Below are 19241 nucleotides of genomic sequence, written 5' to 3' on the forward strand. Positions count from 1 at the left end.
TGATAATTTTTAAAACTGGACATAAGTAAACATTTATGACCAATGCAAAAAAGCATGCTTTACATCTGATCAGTCGTTTCATTTAAAAAACTTATCGAGTGTAGTCTGTGACAAGGTATTTTTTTGACAAAGATCAACAGTGTGACTTATTGTAGAAATAGATTTTAAACAGTTATTATAGTCCTTAAAAACTTGTTAGCCTTTTCTAACAAAATTGGCCCATCGATAGGTACGCCTTCACTACGCACTTGTCTAAACCAAGTCAATAATACACCATCCAAATCATCGTGCGACGTGTAACGATCTCTTAGCCTTGATGAATTTTGGTCACATAATGATCTTATTCTTTCTTTTTGTTTAATCCATGTTGACACTGTACTTTTTGGAAGATTTTCTCTTTTTGATAATGCTGATAGCTTTTGTCCTGCTTCGATTTCTTCGAGTACTTTAAGTTTTTCAGAAGGTTTCCATGCTTTTCTTTGCTTGCGTGATGCCATCGTAAAGCGGATGTCTGTTGTAGCGGACGCCAAGCCACGAGCCTATTTGTGACATTTTATCTTTATGTAACCGCATATAATCACTGTTACAATATGTATTTTGCATGCTGTGTCTATCTTTATTAAATTTTTATCGCTAATACCTTCTAAAGTTTATAGCTTGGCCGTAACTAAGTGAACGTCTTAGCGACCCTATTAATCATTTTTATATGATTTCTTTTTCGGTTCCATTACATGGTACGGGGGAAATTATATGTACACTATACCCGTATAAAAAGCGCTTTCATTAAGAAAGCAGAGTGGTCTCAGCTCCGCGACTAGTGGAAACTCTTTCGAAATAAATTGAACGGAAACCATGTTTGTGAATTAGGCAAAAAACTGTTCGAGTTAACGGTGCCGAGGTCGAGTTATATAAAGCCATTTATCATTGCGTGGGAATGGACCAAGCAAATCCATTCGAGTTAACCATGTGTTCGATATATCCGAGGGCGAGTTATCCATATTTCACTGTATATCATATGCTGTATCAATTTGGAGCTAGCAGCTTTGACAAATTGATGATAAGATTTATCATTAAGCTAACAAAGGCAGTTACCGCAATGAAAGCTGCCTTGACAATGAATTTTGACACAGCTCTTGTTATCCTCCTCACTATAGCTAAGTTCTTTATTTATAAATGTAGGGCCTTGCTATTTGACTTGGTTGAATTCTTTATTTTAGTTCTGTGTAAACCATCTAGAATTGCTGGTAAAAAGCTCCTATTAAAATTATTTTCAAATATAAAGTTCTATTAAGTGTTATACTGGTTTAATACTGGTTTTTTCAGTATCAAAAAATAGAAATCATGCCTGTCACCTAATGCAGATGATTGGGTAAAATAATCATAAAATATCTACGAGACCATTATCGTCATCAGACTTTGTAAACCTTAGCTAATAGGTAGTTGGTTGCACACTAGTAATTGACAAGATGTTCCTTTTGCAGAAGTACACCGAATTACCACATTAATTTTGTACCTGCTAGTACCCTCAGCCAATATTGTTTTTAGTGTTTTCAGCCAAGTGTTGAAAGAGCTCTCATATAGATCTCTGCTCAGCAAACCCTACATTATATAAACCAATGTCCAGTGAATCACACTAGTTCAGTAAGTATGACATGTTGGAGATTTTGAAAGGTCGCCTTGAATAGCTACATCTGTGCTAGCTAAGGAACTCTGAGATAGTTAGTCAGACTCCTCACACATGTTTATGTACGTATTTTTTGGTTAGTGCATTTTGGTGATTGAAATTTAACGTGTCGATCATATGTATTATCGCATTGTTGGAAGTAAAATCTGGCGTTCCTCAGCTGTCACCGAGTGTTCATTATTTTTGTCACCAGCGTCTCACTTCTCAGCTCCAAGCATGAGTCTCATCAGCAATGGCACCTGGAAGCTACAGACTGCAGGTTACAGCAAAGAAGATGCTCGCACAGTCTGTAGAAACAAACTGATAGTGTTCATAGGTGACAGTGGTGAGTCAGTATTCAGACATTTTTAAACATTTTTTGCATGACCTTGGACATGCCTCTCTTTTTTGGTACGACACGATAGTACGCATGGATAAGTTTTTGTTAGAAGTAATAAAGACAAGCAGACTAAGAGAAGGACAATCGTATGCTCATTTGGACATTCATCCAAAGACCCGGGTCAGTCAACAGTTTTTATTGGAAACATGGTAATGTACACGTATGATAATTTGTCACACAAAGCAGGTGCTTTTAAAAATTACAAGATCTCTTTACCCTCGAGCGGTTGATAAGTAAAAAGTAACCCAGAAGGTAGCGAGGTTTGAATAACACAGTTAGACCTGATTGCGAACAGTTATAGAAGGAACACTTGTAATTTATGAGCAAGTGGCAGGTTTCAGGTTGCGCAGTATAACAGACAGTCTGCTAGATCCTTTAGAAAACTGGTATTAGCCTTCAATATATATCAGCATGGCTTATATATGGTGTCTATATAACTTTTATATGGTGCCTATATAACTTATATATGGTGCCTATATAACTTATATATGGTGCCTGTATAACTTATATATGGTGCCTATACAACTTATATATGGTGCCTATACTTACTATATAACACCACGGACTAATGAAATATATATTTTTAAGATATCCTGATTCTACATAGAATCTGGTAGTATAAATTTAACTCTTGTTTGTAACAGTCAGATGAGTAGGCTGTTGATAAGATAATGTAAGCAGTCATTTTAATATACCGGTAAGTATATTGTACAGACTAGCATTTATTGGTTGTATTAAAAGCTGACATGATACTCTCTGTAGTGTCGCTAGTTGAAAGAAGTCTGTCTATGGAAGTCTGTCTAGTAACTCTAATTTATGGAATACACTCAGAGGTAATTCGCTTAGATTACATGATTCTTTTTTAGTTCAGTTCCTGCATTTTCATTGTTTCAAAAAAAAAATCTGCACCATAGCTTTAAGGACTAAAAAGGTTTAATCAAACCATTGCGTAGTAAATTCACAATTCATCTCAATATCCTTCCTTCTTCACTACTTTAACTCTATAGCAGATAGCAGCCGAATAATAGTACTCTTTGCTCTTTAGGACATATTAGCTCAATGCCCGGTGTAGCCCGGGTGTTATAAATCAACTGTAAAGGGTGTTATAAAACAACTGTGAAGGGTGTTATAAAACAACTGTAAAGGTTTTCAAACTTCTTTATGACATATTAGCCCTGCCAGAAAGTTGTAACTTAAATTGTACATAATGAGATGGCTTGTAGGATAGATCGTACAAGATTTTATGCATGTTTTCCTGTCTGGTTTTGTAGTGACACGCGGCATGTACAAAGATTTGGTAAAAATGCTTCGTACTGGAGATACTCTCGAGGAATGGCAGTTAAAAAAGAAGGTAATACCTACACTCTTTCTTACACCTTTCGTACTCCTCATCTAGTGTGATCTGGTGTAGATATTAGCACCTATGTCCTGTGCTTATTATGATTTGTCTTGGGTTATGCTGCGCGACAGATAACTGTCTTTTGTTTATCACTTGTCTTATGATATGCTGATAACAGTGTATGTTCTTTGCTTGTCACTTGTCCTATATGGTGTAGGGAGAGAAGTGCTTTGAAGAGGACACACTAATAGAAGGCGGTGTTCTTGCGGGACTTTTTAATGGTGAGCCTATTATACTACTGCAATCATACGGGTAAGATGTTATATTATGAGAATCGCCAGATTTTGGAAACTCCTATTAAAATTTGACTGAAAATATACTTTAACATGTAATTTTATAAAAAAAGCTCTTCATTTCCATAATCTTTACATTTTATTCTATCCTAAGTTGGGCAATATATTATCTGTGCATTAAACTATGCATTTATCTAAATAATACTTATTTAATTGTTTATAAACATGATATAATAATATTAGTAATAGTTATATTATTATTAATTAATTTCAACAGCACAAGACTACATTAAAATATCATCTTTTAGACTCAGATTACTACATCTGCTTTTAGTAGATATTTATCATTTATATTCTATAACATATTTATTATTAGTGTTTCAAATGATCTCAACAATTTTACAAGTCACAAGAAGAGTTACTAATTTTTAGTTAGTGGAGTTGGTAAGAAAGTAAATATTAAATATCATCCAATAAATATAGATAAGTTTATTGCCTGCACCATCTGTTTTTTATCCAATTTTGAATTAAATCTCATTTAACTTTATTAGAGACATGTTGTTAATTTATATACATCAACAAAACAATAATTTTTTTCACCTAGATGTGGGCAAAGTTTTTCTCAAAGAGCCAAATTTCAAAGTTGCAAGATTTTTGGTAGCCGAATAACATGGGTATTACAGTATAACATTTCATACTGATAATACAAGCTTGGTAGTTGTATTGTAATTAAATTTATTTATTAGAATACTTTTACAATAGCATTGAATAATGTTGAAGTGAGCCTAAAGAGCTTTGTATAACTTAAAGTTTAGTGAGATTTATAGAATTGTTTATGGCTGCTCATTATCTCTTGGTAATCTGGCTCTCTACTGCAGCATGCTATTCTTAGGATGCTATTCATGTAGGAAAATGCTGATTCACATATATATGTAGCAGCAAACGCGGTGTACCACTATCTTTCTAGTTGAGCAAGCTGTGGATATTCAGCCTTTGTTGAAGCTTTCAAGTAGAAGCACTCCTCAATTTCATTTATATCTGTACCTTTGAGGTTACACAACTCCAGTTGCAGAGATGAGGCATTAACACTCTTCAATGGCAACTGAGTAACCCACTCTTCATTAGGCTTTGCCTTCTGAGGTGCTTATGAGTTGTATGATGTTTCAAAGATTGAAACTGACTAAATCGATTGTTAAACTTTTGTTGAAGCTTTTCTATAAAGTGAGTGTAATCAGCTGTACAAGAGGCCATTTGTTCATCCTCATCTAAAAATGGTTTTGGAGTAGGAAAGTGAAGCATATCACCTTACACATCCACTAGAAACAATTCCAACTTATGGGAGAAGGCTTAAACAGCTGGTAGTGTATCAATGATAGTCTTGTTCTTCCCTTGAAGCTTGAGGCTCAGATCATTCAAATGGCCACAGATGTCAACAAGGAAGGCAAGGTCACTCATATCTTTAGAAGAGCTCATCATCTCTTGAAACTCTTGCAATCAGGCTTGTGCATGTATCTAAAAATAAGGTTAGCTCCTGACGAATACTCCACAACCTTGACAGAACATTTCCCTTACTTAGCCATCTAATGTTAATTTATGTTAGCAAATCTTCACTCGTGGCATCGCTTTTTTTGAGAAACTTTCTTAAGTTTCTCAAAGATCTAATTTGCAAACAACAGTCAGTGGTGAAACTGACTTGAGAAACTTTCTTAAGTTTCTGTGTCTGAGAGCGGATTGACTTCTGAGGAAATTGATAATCTTCATAGCCTTACACATTAATTGTTGAAAGTGATCATTTAGTTTTCCGCATAAAACAGTTTGGTGGATGATGCATTGGAATGCTAGCATTGATGGCATATCCTTCTTCAATATAGCTATGACACCTTGCTCTCTTCCAACCATGGTTGGAGCGCCATCTGTTGTTACAGATATGGATTTGTGGAAAGTTATCTTCATATTATCAAGTCCTTTAACGAGGGCATCATAGATAGCCTGGCCATTGGTTTCTCCTTCTAATTCAACCAAATTAAGAAGCCCCTCCTTCCTTTCTTTACCATCAAAGAATATGTAACACAGGGTATAGGACTAAAGAATTATACTATGCTTTATCAAGAAACATGCTGAGGCTTTATAAAGAAGCATGTAGTATAAATGTGTGGGTTAGTATTTTGGAAACAAATATCACAAAATAGGTGCATCTTTTTCTACATTGAAGTTATGTTCTCTCTTTACTGTTTTTTAAAATGCACTTGTATGATTTCAGCTTGCAACTGCATGGTAAAATGACATTACCAGTTGTTAGTGTACACAGTAACCTACATACCTTACAGAAACTGCTAATTGAACTAAACCCATTATATCAGTATATTCATCAATAGCGATTGGAAAGTAATCTGCCTGGTCTATATGGTTTAGCAAAGTCATACTGAGATAATCATAAATGCTTTTAATTCTACCAGTAGCAGTTTTCTTAGAAAGTGGTATTGCCTTGACTTTACCAATCACATCATGTTTATCTGGAAAAAGTAGTTCCATGGCCTCTACCATGCATTATTTACAATCTCAGCATGAGAATAGGGAAGCATTGCTTTTGCTGGAATCTTTGACACTCGTAGAGGAGCTTCTGTAGCGCGTTTATCAGCAGCTATGAAAGAAGCTAGCATATTTTCTAAAAAATTTAGTGATTTCTGAAGTTTATCTAACTTTTGATGTCTAGCTACAGATCCCAGTAGAAATGTAGTAGTAAACTCTCTGTGTTTCGTCTCATGATGTCATTTGATGTTTGTCTTCTTGTTAGCGGAGACCATTTCCTGGCACAATAGACATTGCGGTTTGCTATGCCTAAAGATGAACGCATATTCCAGGGTCCACTCATCGTGGAATTATCTTGTAGATTCGTTTCTATTTCGTTTACTTTGTGAAGCTCCCATTGTAACTCTGAAAATGGTTCGTTTTGTTAAAGATGTCATCGCTACTCTTACTGCACTAATTGGCTTAATTGCGGATGACACGTTCAACTAAGAGACAACATCTTATATAAGCCAGCATTATGAAATCATGATGAAATGACTTCCTGATGAACATTTCTAGAGCATTCTAATTTTGTCCTCATTAGGTCAGCAACAGACGCTATTACATCGGAAAAGCTACACGTGCATGATGCCATGAGCTATGACTCATGATGCATGTGTAGGCTATATATAATGCAGTAATAGTGCACATTTAAACAAGCCTAATATGTCACAATGCATGTAGCTTTGTACAATGTATTATAAGGATATTTTTATATACGTCAAAAAAATTTGAATTTTCACAGAGTTGAAAGAGCTGCAACAAAATTTGCAAAAAGCCGCATGCGGCTCTAGAGCCGCACTTTGCCCAGCCCTGACCTAGATTGATTTAGGAATAAAGTACTATAATAGCTGCGTTAACTACATGGGATAATAGACTACTGGTGCTTCTAACATGTCATTTCTAATAGGCCTTCAAGAAAAATGCCACCTAAATTGAAAGAAGGTAAAAGTTACCAAAAGCTACACAAAGAACAGGAGGAATAATTTGAAAACAACAGTCAGTGGTGTCGTAATTATTACGGTATTACAATATGACTGAGGAGAAGAGACAAGCTATAAGAGATGAAGTATACAAAACACCAAAACAGTGTACTATATTCCTTCAAGTCAGTAAATGTAGGGTATCACATGCTGTGCTACCGAGTTTATTAGTGCCTTATGACTATCATGTCTTTTTTTCATAAGCATTTGGCATCTTCACATGACGTCACAAATCGTTATATCTTGGACCAATAGGCCAATTTGAGAAATTTTTAAAGTTTTGGATAGATAAGATGTTATATTATGACATACTAAAGTTTGAGATAGTTTTCAAAACTTTGAAGAATTCACTAAATTTTACGTAAGATTTTCATAATAAAAAATCTTAGCCATATGTTGGCTGTGTAAGCTTGGAAAAATGCATTGCTGTAGGTGGGATTCAAATGTTTTACTAAGGTAATTGTCTGTAGGTAAAAGTTACATTGAAGTCAGAGAGTATCGCACTTCCTTCTTCTGCATTCGATTCTACTTTGTAACAAGATGTTACTATGACTACACGGAGAGCATTTTGGAGGATTTGATGAATGAGCCTTTGCCTGATGTCGTATTTGTCTCCTCTTGCTTGTGGGATGTAACGAGGTAAGACTGTAGGTGTGGGTTAATCGATGAGCCCTTCAGTTTCGCTTTCTGATTTATAAGTTGGCCTTGAACTATGCAGGTGGAAAGACGAAACCAAGTCCGGCGAGAATGCTTTTTGCAAATACAAGGCTAACCTGGAGACACTTTTCAGCAGGTATTCCTAGCAGTCTGTTCTCTGTATGTCAAAATAATGCGTTTGCATTCCGCAATATTGATAACCGTTAACTATTTAGAAAGTCTAAGTGGAGAGATGCGAGCAGTTTCAACTAGCATTTTACATTTGAAATTCATAATAGACTCATATTAGACAGCGTGATATTTCATGCCAAGTTCTAAAGCTTCATTACAAAAGAATATTAAACAAACAAGCTTAATAAACTTCACATTTTAAAACCCTTCGTTATTACTTACACTGTCAGTACTTTTTACCTTATTCTCATGCACAGACTAATGAATGCTAAGTAGTACACAACACTTGTACTAGTAGTTTAGTAAACAACACTTGTACTAGTAGTTTAGTACACAACACTTGTACTAGTAGTTTAGTACACAACACTTGTACTAGTAGTTTAGTAAACAACACTTGTACTAGTAGTTTAGTAAACAACACTTGTACTAGTAGTTTAGTACACAACACTTGTACTAGTAGTTTAGTACACAACACTTGTACTAGTAGTTTAGTACACAACACTTGTACTAGTAGTTTAGTAAACAACAGTTGTACTAGTAGTTTAGTAAACAACACTTGTACTAGTAGTTTAGTACACAACACTTGTACTAGTAGTTTAGTAAACAACACTTGTACTAGTAGTTTAGTAAACAACACTTGTACTAGTAGTTTAGTACACAACACTTGTACTAGTAGTTTAGTACACAACACTTGTACTAGTAGTTTAGTACACAACACTTGTACTAGTAGTTTAGTAAACAACAGTTGTACTAGTAGTTTAGTAAACAACAGTTGTACTAGTAGTTTAGTAAACAACACTTGTACTAGTAGTTTAGTACACAACACTTGTACTAGTAGTTTAGTAAACAACACTTGTACTAGTAGTTTAGTACACAACACTTGTACTAGTAGTTTAGTAAACAACACTTGTACTAGTAGTTTAGTACACAACACTTGTACTAGTAGTTTAGTAAACAACACTTGTACTAGTAGTTTAGTAAACAACACTTGTACTAGTAGTTTAGTACACAACACTTGTACTAGTAGTTTAGTAAACAACACTTGTACTAGTAGTTTAGTACACAACACTTGTACTAGTAGTTTAGTAAACAACACTTGTACTAGTAGTTTAGTACACAACACTTGTACTAGTAGTTTAGTAAACAACACTTGTACTAGTAGTTTAGTACACAACACTTGTACTAGTAGTTTAGTAAACAACACTTGTACTAGTAGTTTAGTACACAACACTTGTACTAGTAGTTTAGTACACAACACTTGTACTAGTAGTTTAGTAAACAACACTTGTACTAGTAGTTTAGTACACAACACTTGTACTAGTAGTTTAGTACACAACACTTGTACTAGTAGTTTAGTAAACAACACTTGTACTAGTAGTTTAGTACACAACACTTGTACTAGTAGTTTAGTACACAACACTTGTACTAGTAGTTTAGTACACAACACTTGTACTAGTAGTTTAGTACACAACACTTGTACTAGTAGTTTAGTAAACAACACTTGTACTAGTAGTTTAGTACACAACACTTGTACTAGTAGTTTAGTACACAACACTTGTACTAGTAGTTTAGTAAACAACACTTGTACTAGTAGTTTAGTAAACAACACTTGTACTAGTAGTTTAGTACACAACACTTGTACTAGTAGTTTAGTAAACAACACTTGTACTAGTAGTTTAGTAAACAACACTTGTACTAGTAGTTTAGTACACAACACTTGTACTAGTAGTTTAGTAAACAACACTTGTACTAGTAGTTTAGTACACAACACTTGTACTAGTAGTTTAGTACACAACACTTGTACTAGTAGTTTAGTACACAACACTTGTACTAGTAGTTTAGTAAACAACACTTGTACTAGTAGTTTAGTACACAACACTTGTACTAGTAGTTTAGTACACAACACTTGTACTAGTAGTTTAGTAAACAACACTTGTACTAGTAGTTTAGTACACAACACTTGTACTAGTAGTTTAGTACACAACACTTGTACTAGTAGTTTAGTAAACAACACTTGTACTAGTAGTTTAGTACACAACACTTGTACTAGTAGTTTAGTACACAACACTTGTACTAGTAGTTTAGTACACAACACTTGTACTAGTAGTTTAGTACACAACACTTGTACTAGTAGTTTAGTAAACAACACTTGTACTAGTAGTTTAGTAAACAACACTTGTACTAGTAGTTTAGTAAACAACACTTGTACTAGTAGTTTAGTAAACAACACTTGTACTAGTAGTTTAGTAAACAACACTTGTACTAGTAGTTTAGTAAATCAACACTTGTACTAGTAGTTTAGTACACAACACTTGTACTAGTAGTTTAGTAAACAACACTTGTACTAGTAGTTTAGTACACAACACTTGTACTAGTAGTTTAGTACACAACACTTGTACTAGTAGTTTAGTAAACAACACTTGTACTAGTAGTTTAGTACACAACACTTGTACTAGTAGTTTAGTACACAACACTTGTACTAGTAGTTTAGTACACAACACTTGTACTAGTAGTTTAGTACACAACACTTGTACTAGTAGTTTAGTAAACAACACTTGTACTAGTAGTTTAGTACACAACACTTGTACTAGTAGTTTAGTAAACAACACTTGTACTAGTAGTTTAGTAAACAACACTTGTACTAGTAGTTTAGTAAACAACACTTGTACTAGTAGTTTAGTAAACAACACTTGTACTAGTAGTTTAGTAAACAACACTTGTACTAGTAGTTTAGTAAACAACACTTGTACTAGTAGTTTAGTACACAACACTTGTACTAGTAGTTTAGTAAACAACACTTGTACTAGTAGTTTAGTAAACAACACTTGTACTAGTAGTTTAGTACACAACACTTGTACTAGTAGTTTAGTACACAACACTTGTACTAGTAGTTTAGTACACAACACTTGTACTAGTAGTTTAGTACACAACACTTGTACTAGTAGTTTAGTAAACAACACTTGTACTAGTAGTTTAGTACACAACACTTGTACTAGTAGTTTAGTACACAACACTTGTACTAGTAGTTTAGTACACAACACTTGTACTAGTAGTTTAGTACACAACACTTGTACTAGTAGTTTAGTAAACAACACTTGTACTAGTAGTTTAGTACACAACACTTGTACTAGTAGTTTAGTAAACAACACTTGTACTAGTAGTTTAGTAAACAACACTTGTACTAGTAGTTTAGTAAACAACACTTGTACTAGTAGTTTAGTAAACAACACTTGTACTAGTAGTTTAGTAAACAACACTTGTACTAGTAGTTTAGTAAACAACACTTGTACTAGTAGTTTAGTACACAACACTTGTACTAGTAGTTTAGTAAACAACACTTGTACTAGTAGTTTAGTACACAACACTTGTACTAGTAGTTTAGTAAACAACACTTGTACTAGTAGTTTAGTAAACAACACTTGTACTAGTAGTTTAGTACACAACACTTGTACTAGTAGTTTAGTACACAACACTTGTACTAGTAGTTTAGTACACAACACTTGTACTAGTAGTTTAGTACACAACACTTGTACTAGTAGTTTAGTAAACAACACTTGTACTAGTAGTTTAGTACACAACACTTGTACTAGTAGTTTAGTACACAACACTTGTACTAGTAGTTTAGTACACAACACTTGTACTAGTAGTTTAGTACACAACACTTGTACTAGTAGTTTAGTACACAACACTTGTACTAGTAGTTTAGTAAACAACACTTGTACTAGTAGTTTAGTAAACAACACTTGTACTAGTAGTTTAGTAAATCAACACTTGTACTAGTAGTTTAGTAAACAACACTTGTACTAGTAGTTTAGTAAACAACACTTGTACTAGTAGTTTAGTACACAACACTTGTACTAGTAGTTTAGTACACAACACTTGTACTAGTAGTTTAGTAAACAACACTTGTACTAGTAGTTTAGTAAACAACACTTGTACTAGTAGTTTAGTAAACAACACTTGTACTAGTAGTTTAGTACACAACACTTGTACTAGTAGTTTAGTAAACAACACTTGTACTAGTAGTTTAGTAAACAACACTTGTACTAGTAGTTTAGTAAACAACACTTGTACTAGTAGTTTAGTAAACAACACTTGTACTAGTAGTTTAGTACACAACACTTGTACTAGTAGTTTAGTACACAACACTTGTACTAGTATAGTAAATCAACACTTGTAAAAATAATTGTAAGAAAATTTTATTTTATTGCTGCATTTTATTTCAATTATATCAACTGGTATGTAAATGTTTTATCCCAATTTTTTATTTTGTGCATCAGTATAATTCATGGTAGCCTAAAAATTAAAAAGGCACTTTTTGCTTGTCAAAAGTAGGACAGGTAGAAACAGTAGCATGTATTGCATGGCATCCTTACACTCCAGTGTTACCATGGATGCAGGTTCGAGGAGGTGCTTCCAGACTACTGTGTAGTTATATGGGGTTGCGCTATGCCACTGGGAGAGCACATAACGGGTGGCTTTATGGATCCTTGTATGCAGTACAAGGAGGCTACCCTGAGACTTGATGTGCTTGAAGCCAACTACTTTGCCTCTTCAATAGCCTCTAATCACGATTTGGATGTCATTGACTTCCACTACTTTTTCAGGTCAGCACTACTTAAGTACATTACCTGTGCTATTAGAGATACCCAAGTCCTGACATGGATATTAGTATCAGCACCCTTCAGTATCTGGAGGATTATCTGGATACTTATCTAGATACTTAACCAGATACTTATCTAGATAAGTATCTGGTTAAGTATCTAGATACTTATTTAGATAAGTATCTGGAAAAGTATCCAGATTCTTATCTACATAAGTATCTGGTTACGAGTCTGGATAAATATTAGTTTATTTTTTCTTAAATAGATCTAGAAATTGGGTTGTTCTCCACAAAACTTCAATTGGACATGTTAACTGGTCATACGAACAATACTCATTGCCTAACAAAGCTGTAGTGGCTGCCTAGCTCTTATTAAGTGTTTAATCAGTTCAAGTGAAACTGAAAAACTCAGAACTCGCAATTAAACTTTCTCATGCTAATTTCTTTCTGTTTGACTGTTTTGTGTGACTGTGTGAATAACCTAGAAATAATCAATTGATTGAAATATTAATTCACTCCAAATTCACAAACAAATTGAACAAAGTTGAATTCAAATTGAAGAAATTGTATTTCATGCTATTCTGGTACAATCTGAGCTCTATGACATTTTCACCCATGCAACTCTTTTGTTACTCATTTTGTTCCCCAGGCACTACCAGGAGTGTCGGGTCGCTGATGGTATCCACTGGAACTCATCCGCCCACCGTAACATGACTTATTTGCTCTTGCATCAGTTAAGTCATGCTTGGGGACTGTCAGATGTTCAACCTAAAGAAAAGCTTGCTGTCAAACTTAAAACAGAGAGCAATGGAGGCAGCTATTTCAACTGGTACTGCTTCCTAGACTAGCTGATCTCCACCGTATTCTGTTTTGTACCGCTTGTCAAGTGCTGCAGTTTTGTGTGGCTCCTCTGTATTCTCTTACGGTATAGAAGAGAGGACATGACTAATGATTAGGGCAGAGTCATTGGGTGCTAAGTATTCTGTAATAAGATAGTCACATGGTATATGTGTGTATGATCATAGTGTGCAGTGCTGCTTCCATCCTCACACTGATGGTTGTGAACCATTAGCTGTTAATGTCTATGGATATGAGTGTGTAATGCTGCCATGAGTGTGTACTGCTGCTATGAGTGTGTAATGCTGCCATGAGTGTGCAATGCTGCCGTGAGTGTATAGTGCTGCCGTGAGTGTGCAGTGCTGCCGTGAGTGTGCAGTGCTGCCGTGAGTGTGTAATGATGCCGTGAGTGTGTAATGCTATAGTGAGTGTGCTGTGCTGCCGTGAGTGTGCAGTGCTGCCGTGAGTCTGTAATGCTGCTGTGAGTGTTTAATGCTGCTGTGAGTGTGTAATGCTGCCATGTTTTTAGTCTAGTCCTGTCAGTGAACCAAAGCAAATCTAGTTGGTCATGTTTCAAGCTGATAAGGAGACAGGTGGATATTCTATGAACTCATGTGATTCATGCAGCGTTACTTCAGCCTAAGTTCTGTTATCTGGTATCATGAATTTATCCTCCAGCGACTTTATTAGACGTTATCGGAGTAATTCATGTTGCAGGCCCAACTATCACAACAGTCGACCGAATGTAGCCCCGACCACTAGAATGCACTCATCTCACTACAATGAGCAAAGAATGAGACACAGTTACAAATGGGACCAGAGAGAGAGGAGTAGGGAGGAAAGGCGGCCCGTCCCATACAGCAGGGGTCAGCACCTTACCCTTACCTTTTTTGCTTTCCACATTTATTTTTGATTTCCAGCTTTAGTCCTTGTCTTTGTTCATGGAAGTGAACAACAGGCATTATCCATGAGAGTAATTCTCCATTCAGGGACCAGCCTTGTGAGCCCACAAAATTGACACAAATAATATAAGTTCCTAAAGCTGTTTATAAGGAATAACACTGTGCTGATGGTAAGACTAGCTCTTATCCAATCAGTGTGGCCTGTAGTTAGTGACAGGCAGCACCATGTATATTTAAAGGTTGTTTGCCATTTATCTTGAAAAGGCGAGTTTTACATAATGAAAGCCTGAAACAAGTAACGGTGCAAAGACTCGCCATGATAAAAATGAAATTTTAAAAACTTCAAATATTAAAACAAAAAAAGATTTAAATAAGTAATGTTAATCAAAAGTTCACCTAGTATAACTTATATTACCTCCGTATCTCTATTAGCGACCCTATTAACACACAGCTCATCTCCTGCATCGCTAAGGCTGCACCTACCTTGGCCTGGCTTTCATGTAAAGACTATAATAATAAGGGTGATAATAACCGCATCCCTTCATTAGTTATCAGTTTATTTATATGGTTTTTCACAATTTATTTTTCGCGTTTAGTTTTTGTTTTAGTTTATACATAGCATTTGTTTTACTGCTATTTGTAATGAATACATGTATATGCGTAAACCTACAAGATGTATCAGTAAGTTTTTGAGCTATGGAGTGAATTACCGAAAGCACTTTGTATTCTTATAAGAGTATTTGCTTCAACGTGTGACAGTTTTGGAACGCGCCGCAGGTATCAGAGTTGATTACAGCACTGAAGAATACAGTCAATCCTTGACAAGTGATCATCTCCGCATACCGATTTTAAAAATTTATTCAAATTTTGCCTTCATATTTGCTTCGACATACAAAATTGTTTCCAACATATGAGACCAAAATTTATTTTGCAAACTTAAAATCTGGTACAAATTAAACTATTAGTAATAAAAATGCATGGGTTATATTAAACTGTCTCTAGGGTGTGTTTGAGTAATTAATCTGAATATTTTTCTCACTTCTCTACAACTGAACTAATGAATTGCTTAGCTTAGGCTTTGACTCGCGTGTTTCCACTCATGTGTTTCCACTCATGTGTTTTCACTCGCGTGTTTCTGCTCGCGTGTTTCCACTCATGTGTTTCCACTCATGTGTTTCCACTCGTGTGTTTCCAAGCTAAAGTAACAGTAAAAACCTTGTTTACTGGTTCTCTTATTAATTTAGCTGTGGCATAGACTTCAAGAGTTTAGATTTAGTTTTTTACGGAGTTTGAGTTAATGCATTTGTTTCAAAATGTTATATTTAATTACTTATTATTATTATTAATTAAAGTATTTACGGTTATTTTTGATCTTTTGAATATATCAAACAAAATATATTGTATTAATATAGAGTATATAGTATAGATATAATATATGTATATATAGTATAGTATATGTTTGCTGATCATGCGACAATTTAGAATGGTCTTTCATATGATGCTTAACTGTAAAATACTGGCATTAAGTTTAGGAACGAATGAATGCCTCTGCGTAACTTCTAAAATGTATTTTTGAGTTTTTGTCACAATATTATTTTGTTAACGTGTGAAAAAATAAAACAAATTCTTTGGGTAAATAAAATTTTGTAACAAAAACAATGCATTTTATCAAGTTTTGCATTCATTTGAAGTCGCCGACTGAAGCTATGTATATGGTTTTGCGTTTCCACTGCTCATTATAATTCTTGCAGAATAACCATGTTAACAAGCATCTTGCGTTACTAGGTTGCACTAGTGCTTTCATTGTAAATGCTTCAAATACGTAAGACAATATACATGTATGTAAATATGTATACTTTCTATAATGAAGTGCAAGCCTTTGTCACTAATGGTCATACACCATGCCACACCCATAGCTTCTTACTGATCTTTATGATAACGCTGTCCATTCTCCTTTTAGTTCAGCTTTCTATTCTTATTATAATTGTCACAAAGAGGCTTCTGCCCTGATAAAGCTAACACATATGAATGCCAATAGGGCTCAGAGGCCAATACATACAGTTGTAGTGAGGAGTCACACCTAGGTCATAGTCAATTCGCTTCCTTGGCAAGTTTTAGTCTATACAACCTTCAGGAGGCGGGCAGCAGGTAATAGATTGTGAAGGGCTAAACATTGTGAAATGATCTAACTCAAATGGAAGCAAGTCTATAGTTTTGTTCCATATTAGGTTGTCGTTGTTATCCCCTTAAGAGTCCTTCATGCGCAACTTTCTATGTCTTTGAATATGCGTAGATCTTTTTTTTGTTAATCAATCCAAAAATATCTGTAGGCCTAGATGAAATATTTCTCAGCAGAGGAGCTTTTTAATAAAGATTGACTTGCATTAAAATTCGCATTACAGTTGTTTGGTATCAAAAGACTCACTATGTTCTACTCTGTTGTGTTGTAGGTGCAAAATATGTGGAAATGTGATTACAAGCTCTTAAAAGCTCAAAAATGAACAGTTAATGGCAGCTATCATGAAACTGCCGTAGATTAGAATCTCTTTCCAAACCATTTCAAATGGGGCGTAGTTGAACGAGTTGGCTTCTGTTTACACTTTCATGCAACCTCATTCGTCGAAATATTTTCACAAATATACTTCATGCATTCAATAAAACCATGTCTATTGTCTTTATGCGTCTATTTCATCATCATTGTAACGGTGTCACTTTGAGCACTGATATCTCAAAACCTACCGGAAAAATTCGTTTAATTTTTTACCTTTAGCTCGAAGGAGTACATATCATTGTCTGATAAACCTGACAAGACTGTAGGTCGGTCATCTGCGATAGTCAAAAAATGATGCAGAAGTTATTCGCGCTGCTTGGCAGGAAGTATGGGTCACATGACCAGATTACGACTAGACGATTAGACCAAGCCGAAACAAAACTGTAAAGTAGCGAGCATCTATATTTGAAACGGGCTTTCCGGTAAAACCAGAAGTGTTTGTCATAAACTAGTGCTACGAGAAGTTTTATATTGAGCCTTTTATTGGCCTTTCAATTCATGTGAGAACATCATGTGTCAAAACAATAACGAACTGGATTTAGTATGTCAGAGAAATTAACAAATTCCAATCTACGGCGGTTTCGTGATGGCCGCGATTAACTGTTCATTTTTGATCTTTTAAGAGCTTGTAATCGCAGTTCCACAAATTTTGCACCTACAGCAAAATTGTAGGTGCAAAATTTTGTTGAGTAAGACAACAAGTAAGACATGGTAAGACATGGTGAACCTTTTGATACCAAATAACTGTAATGTGAATTTTGTTGCGAGTCAACCTTTAACGAACGATATACAATACAGTATTAGCAAATTTAGTTATTTTATAGAAAACCTTGAGGATTTTATTGTATCATTGCTAACATGTGCTAGCACATACTCAAACCTTTAAGAGTAAAACTCACTTTCCATGTCACAGTAGCAGAATTGGCTACTGTTGAAACTGACTCATCTATCATCAGACAATGAGTTGATTATCATCAGGCAGACAACTCTACCTTGTTTTGGATTGTGGTACAAATCTGAGCACTCGAAGTTGATTCTCGATGGTCTTCAAGTGTTATATTATGTTATGTCTATTTCCTATGTTGCCAGGCGGACCCTCATCCACTGCGCAGGACCACTACTGGGACAGAGGGCATCAGGAGAGGTTACAGGAGTGTCAGGTATTGCAGGATTACTAGTATTCACTGTTATAACTATTTTATGTCTAGTCAAATTAAGAAGCGACTCTCCTTTAGGTGGTGCTATGGAACGTTCTCAAAGCTTCAGGCTAGTAGAACCAGGCCAAGAATACTTCTGTTGAATCAAGCCTACTTTTTACTAATATGGTCTACTTGACCTTCAACTCAATCTTTCTTGTTTAATGCGCTTCAAAATTTTTTTGAATGTTTGTTGAAGCATGGATATAAAGTATCTATAGCTGGTAACAGGCCAGAACTGTATACCTGTAGTTTGCTTCTTCCTAGCAATACCAGATCTTACCTAAGATTCTAACATTTGATGCCTTTAACTAGCGGTGCTTTTGTATGTCATGTTGTTCTATAATTACTGAAATTCGTTAAAGGATCGTTTTGTCCATATTATTAGCTCTAGCTATCTGGTAAGGGCCTACGGATGCTCGCAGAGATGCTGTGGCATGAATTCAGTAATGTTGGCAGAGGAAATTGCGATCATGTTATGTATCAATCACATATGTAAGAACAGATTAGTTAGAATAATTTTAGTCTGTGTGCAAGGCTTCAGCTTTTGAATAGTTATCCAACAAATTCAAATTGAATTCTAATTTGTTCACTAGTCTAAATGAATTTTAACTGAGGTAACTCCAAATGTGAATCATCCTTTTTACGAGCTGCTATCAGCGTATATTAGGTACCTTCATGAATGGTTCATCTATGTGTATGACTCTAATATTGTCTACAGTCTTATTGTCTTGACATCATTACATTGCAGGCATTTGATTGGATGCTGAGCACCTTCGGTGCGGGGCAATCTGGTAATCTATATCCTGCCTACGGACCACAAACGTTCTACAACCAACAAATGTTCTACAACCAACAAATGTTCTACAACCAACAAATGTTCCACAACCAACAAATTTCGCCCATGCAGAGATTATATACTCAATATCAACAGTTTATGTAAGGCGTGCAAGCCCAGATACCAGGCAATCACAGCACTCATTTTTGAATATATCGTAGCAGTTGACTTTGCCGTCCTCACCTGACTCCAGTCCGTGATACATTTTCTAGTCATTGTTCAAGTCCTTTCATAATACTT

The 19241-nt window shown here is 35.2% G+C and overlaps 1 protein-coding gene across 1 annotated transcript; it reads left to right on the top strand.

Moving 5' to 3' along the window:
- Nucleotides 1-1560: 1560 nt before the first annotated feature.
- On the top strand, nt 1561-19124 carry LOC137389650 (PC-esterase domain-containing protein 1A-like). The gene is made up of 11 exons (XM_068075712.1): nt 1561-1641; nt 1878-2009; nt 3335-3414; nt 3620-3683; nt 7717-7885; nt 7965-8039; nt 12475-12681; nt 13327-13506; nt 14232-14380; nt 18057-18127; nt 18915-19124. Exons 2-11 carry the CDS (start codon nt 1901-1903, stop codon nt 19104-19106), a joined length of 1296 nt encoding a protein of 431 aa, XP_067931813.1. The 5' UTR covers nt 1561-1641; nt 1878-1900; the 3' UTR covers nt 19107-19124.
- The last annotated feature ends 117 nt before the right edge of the window (nt 19125-19241 follow it).

Source organism: Watersipora subatra, chromosome 3, assembly GCF_963576615.1.
Source record: "Watersipora subatra chromosome 3, tzWatSuba1.1, whole genome shotgun sequence".
Classification (NCBI taxonomy): Eukaryota; Metazoa; Bryozoa; class Gymnolaemata; order Cheilostomatida; family Watersiporidae; genus Watersipora; species Watersipora subatra.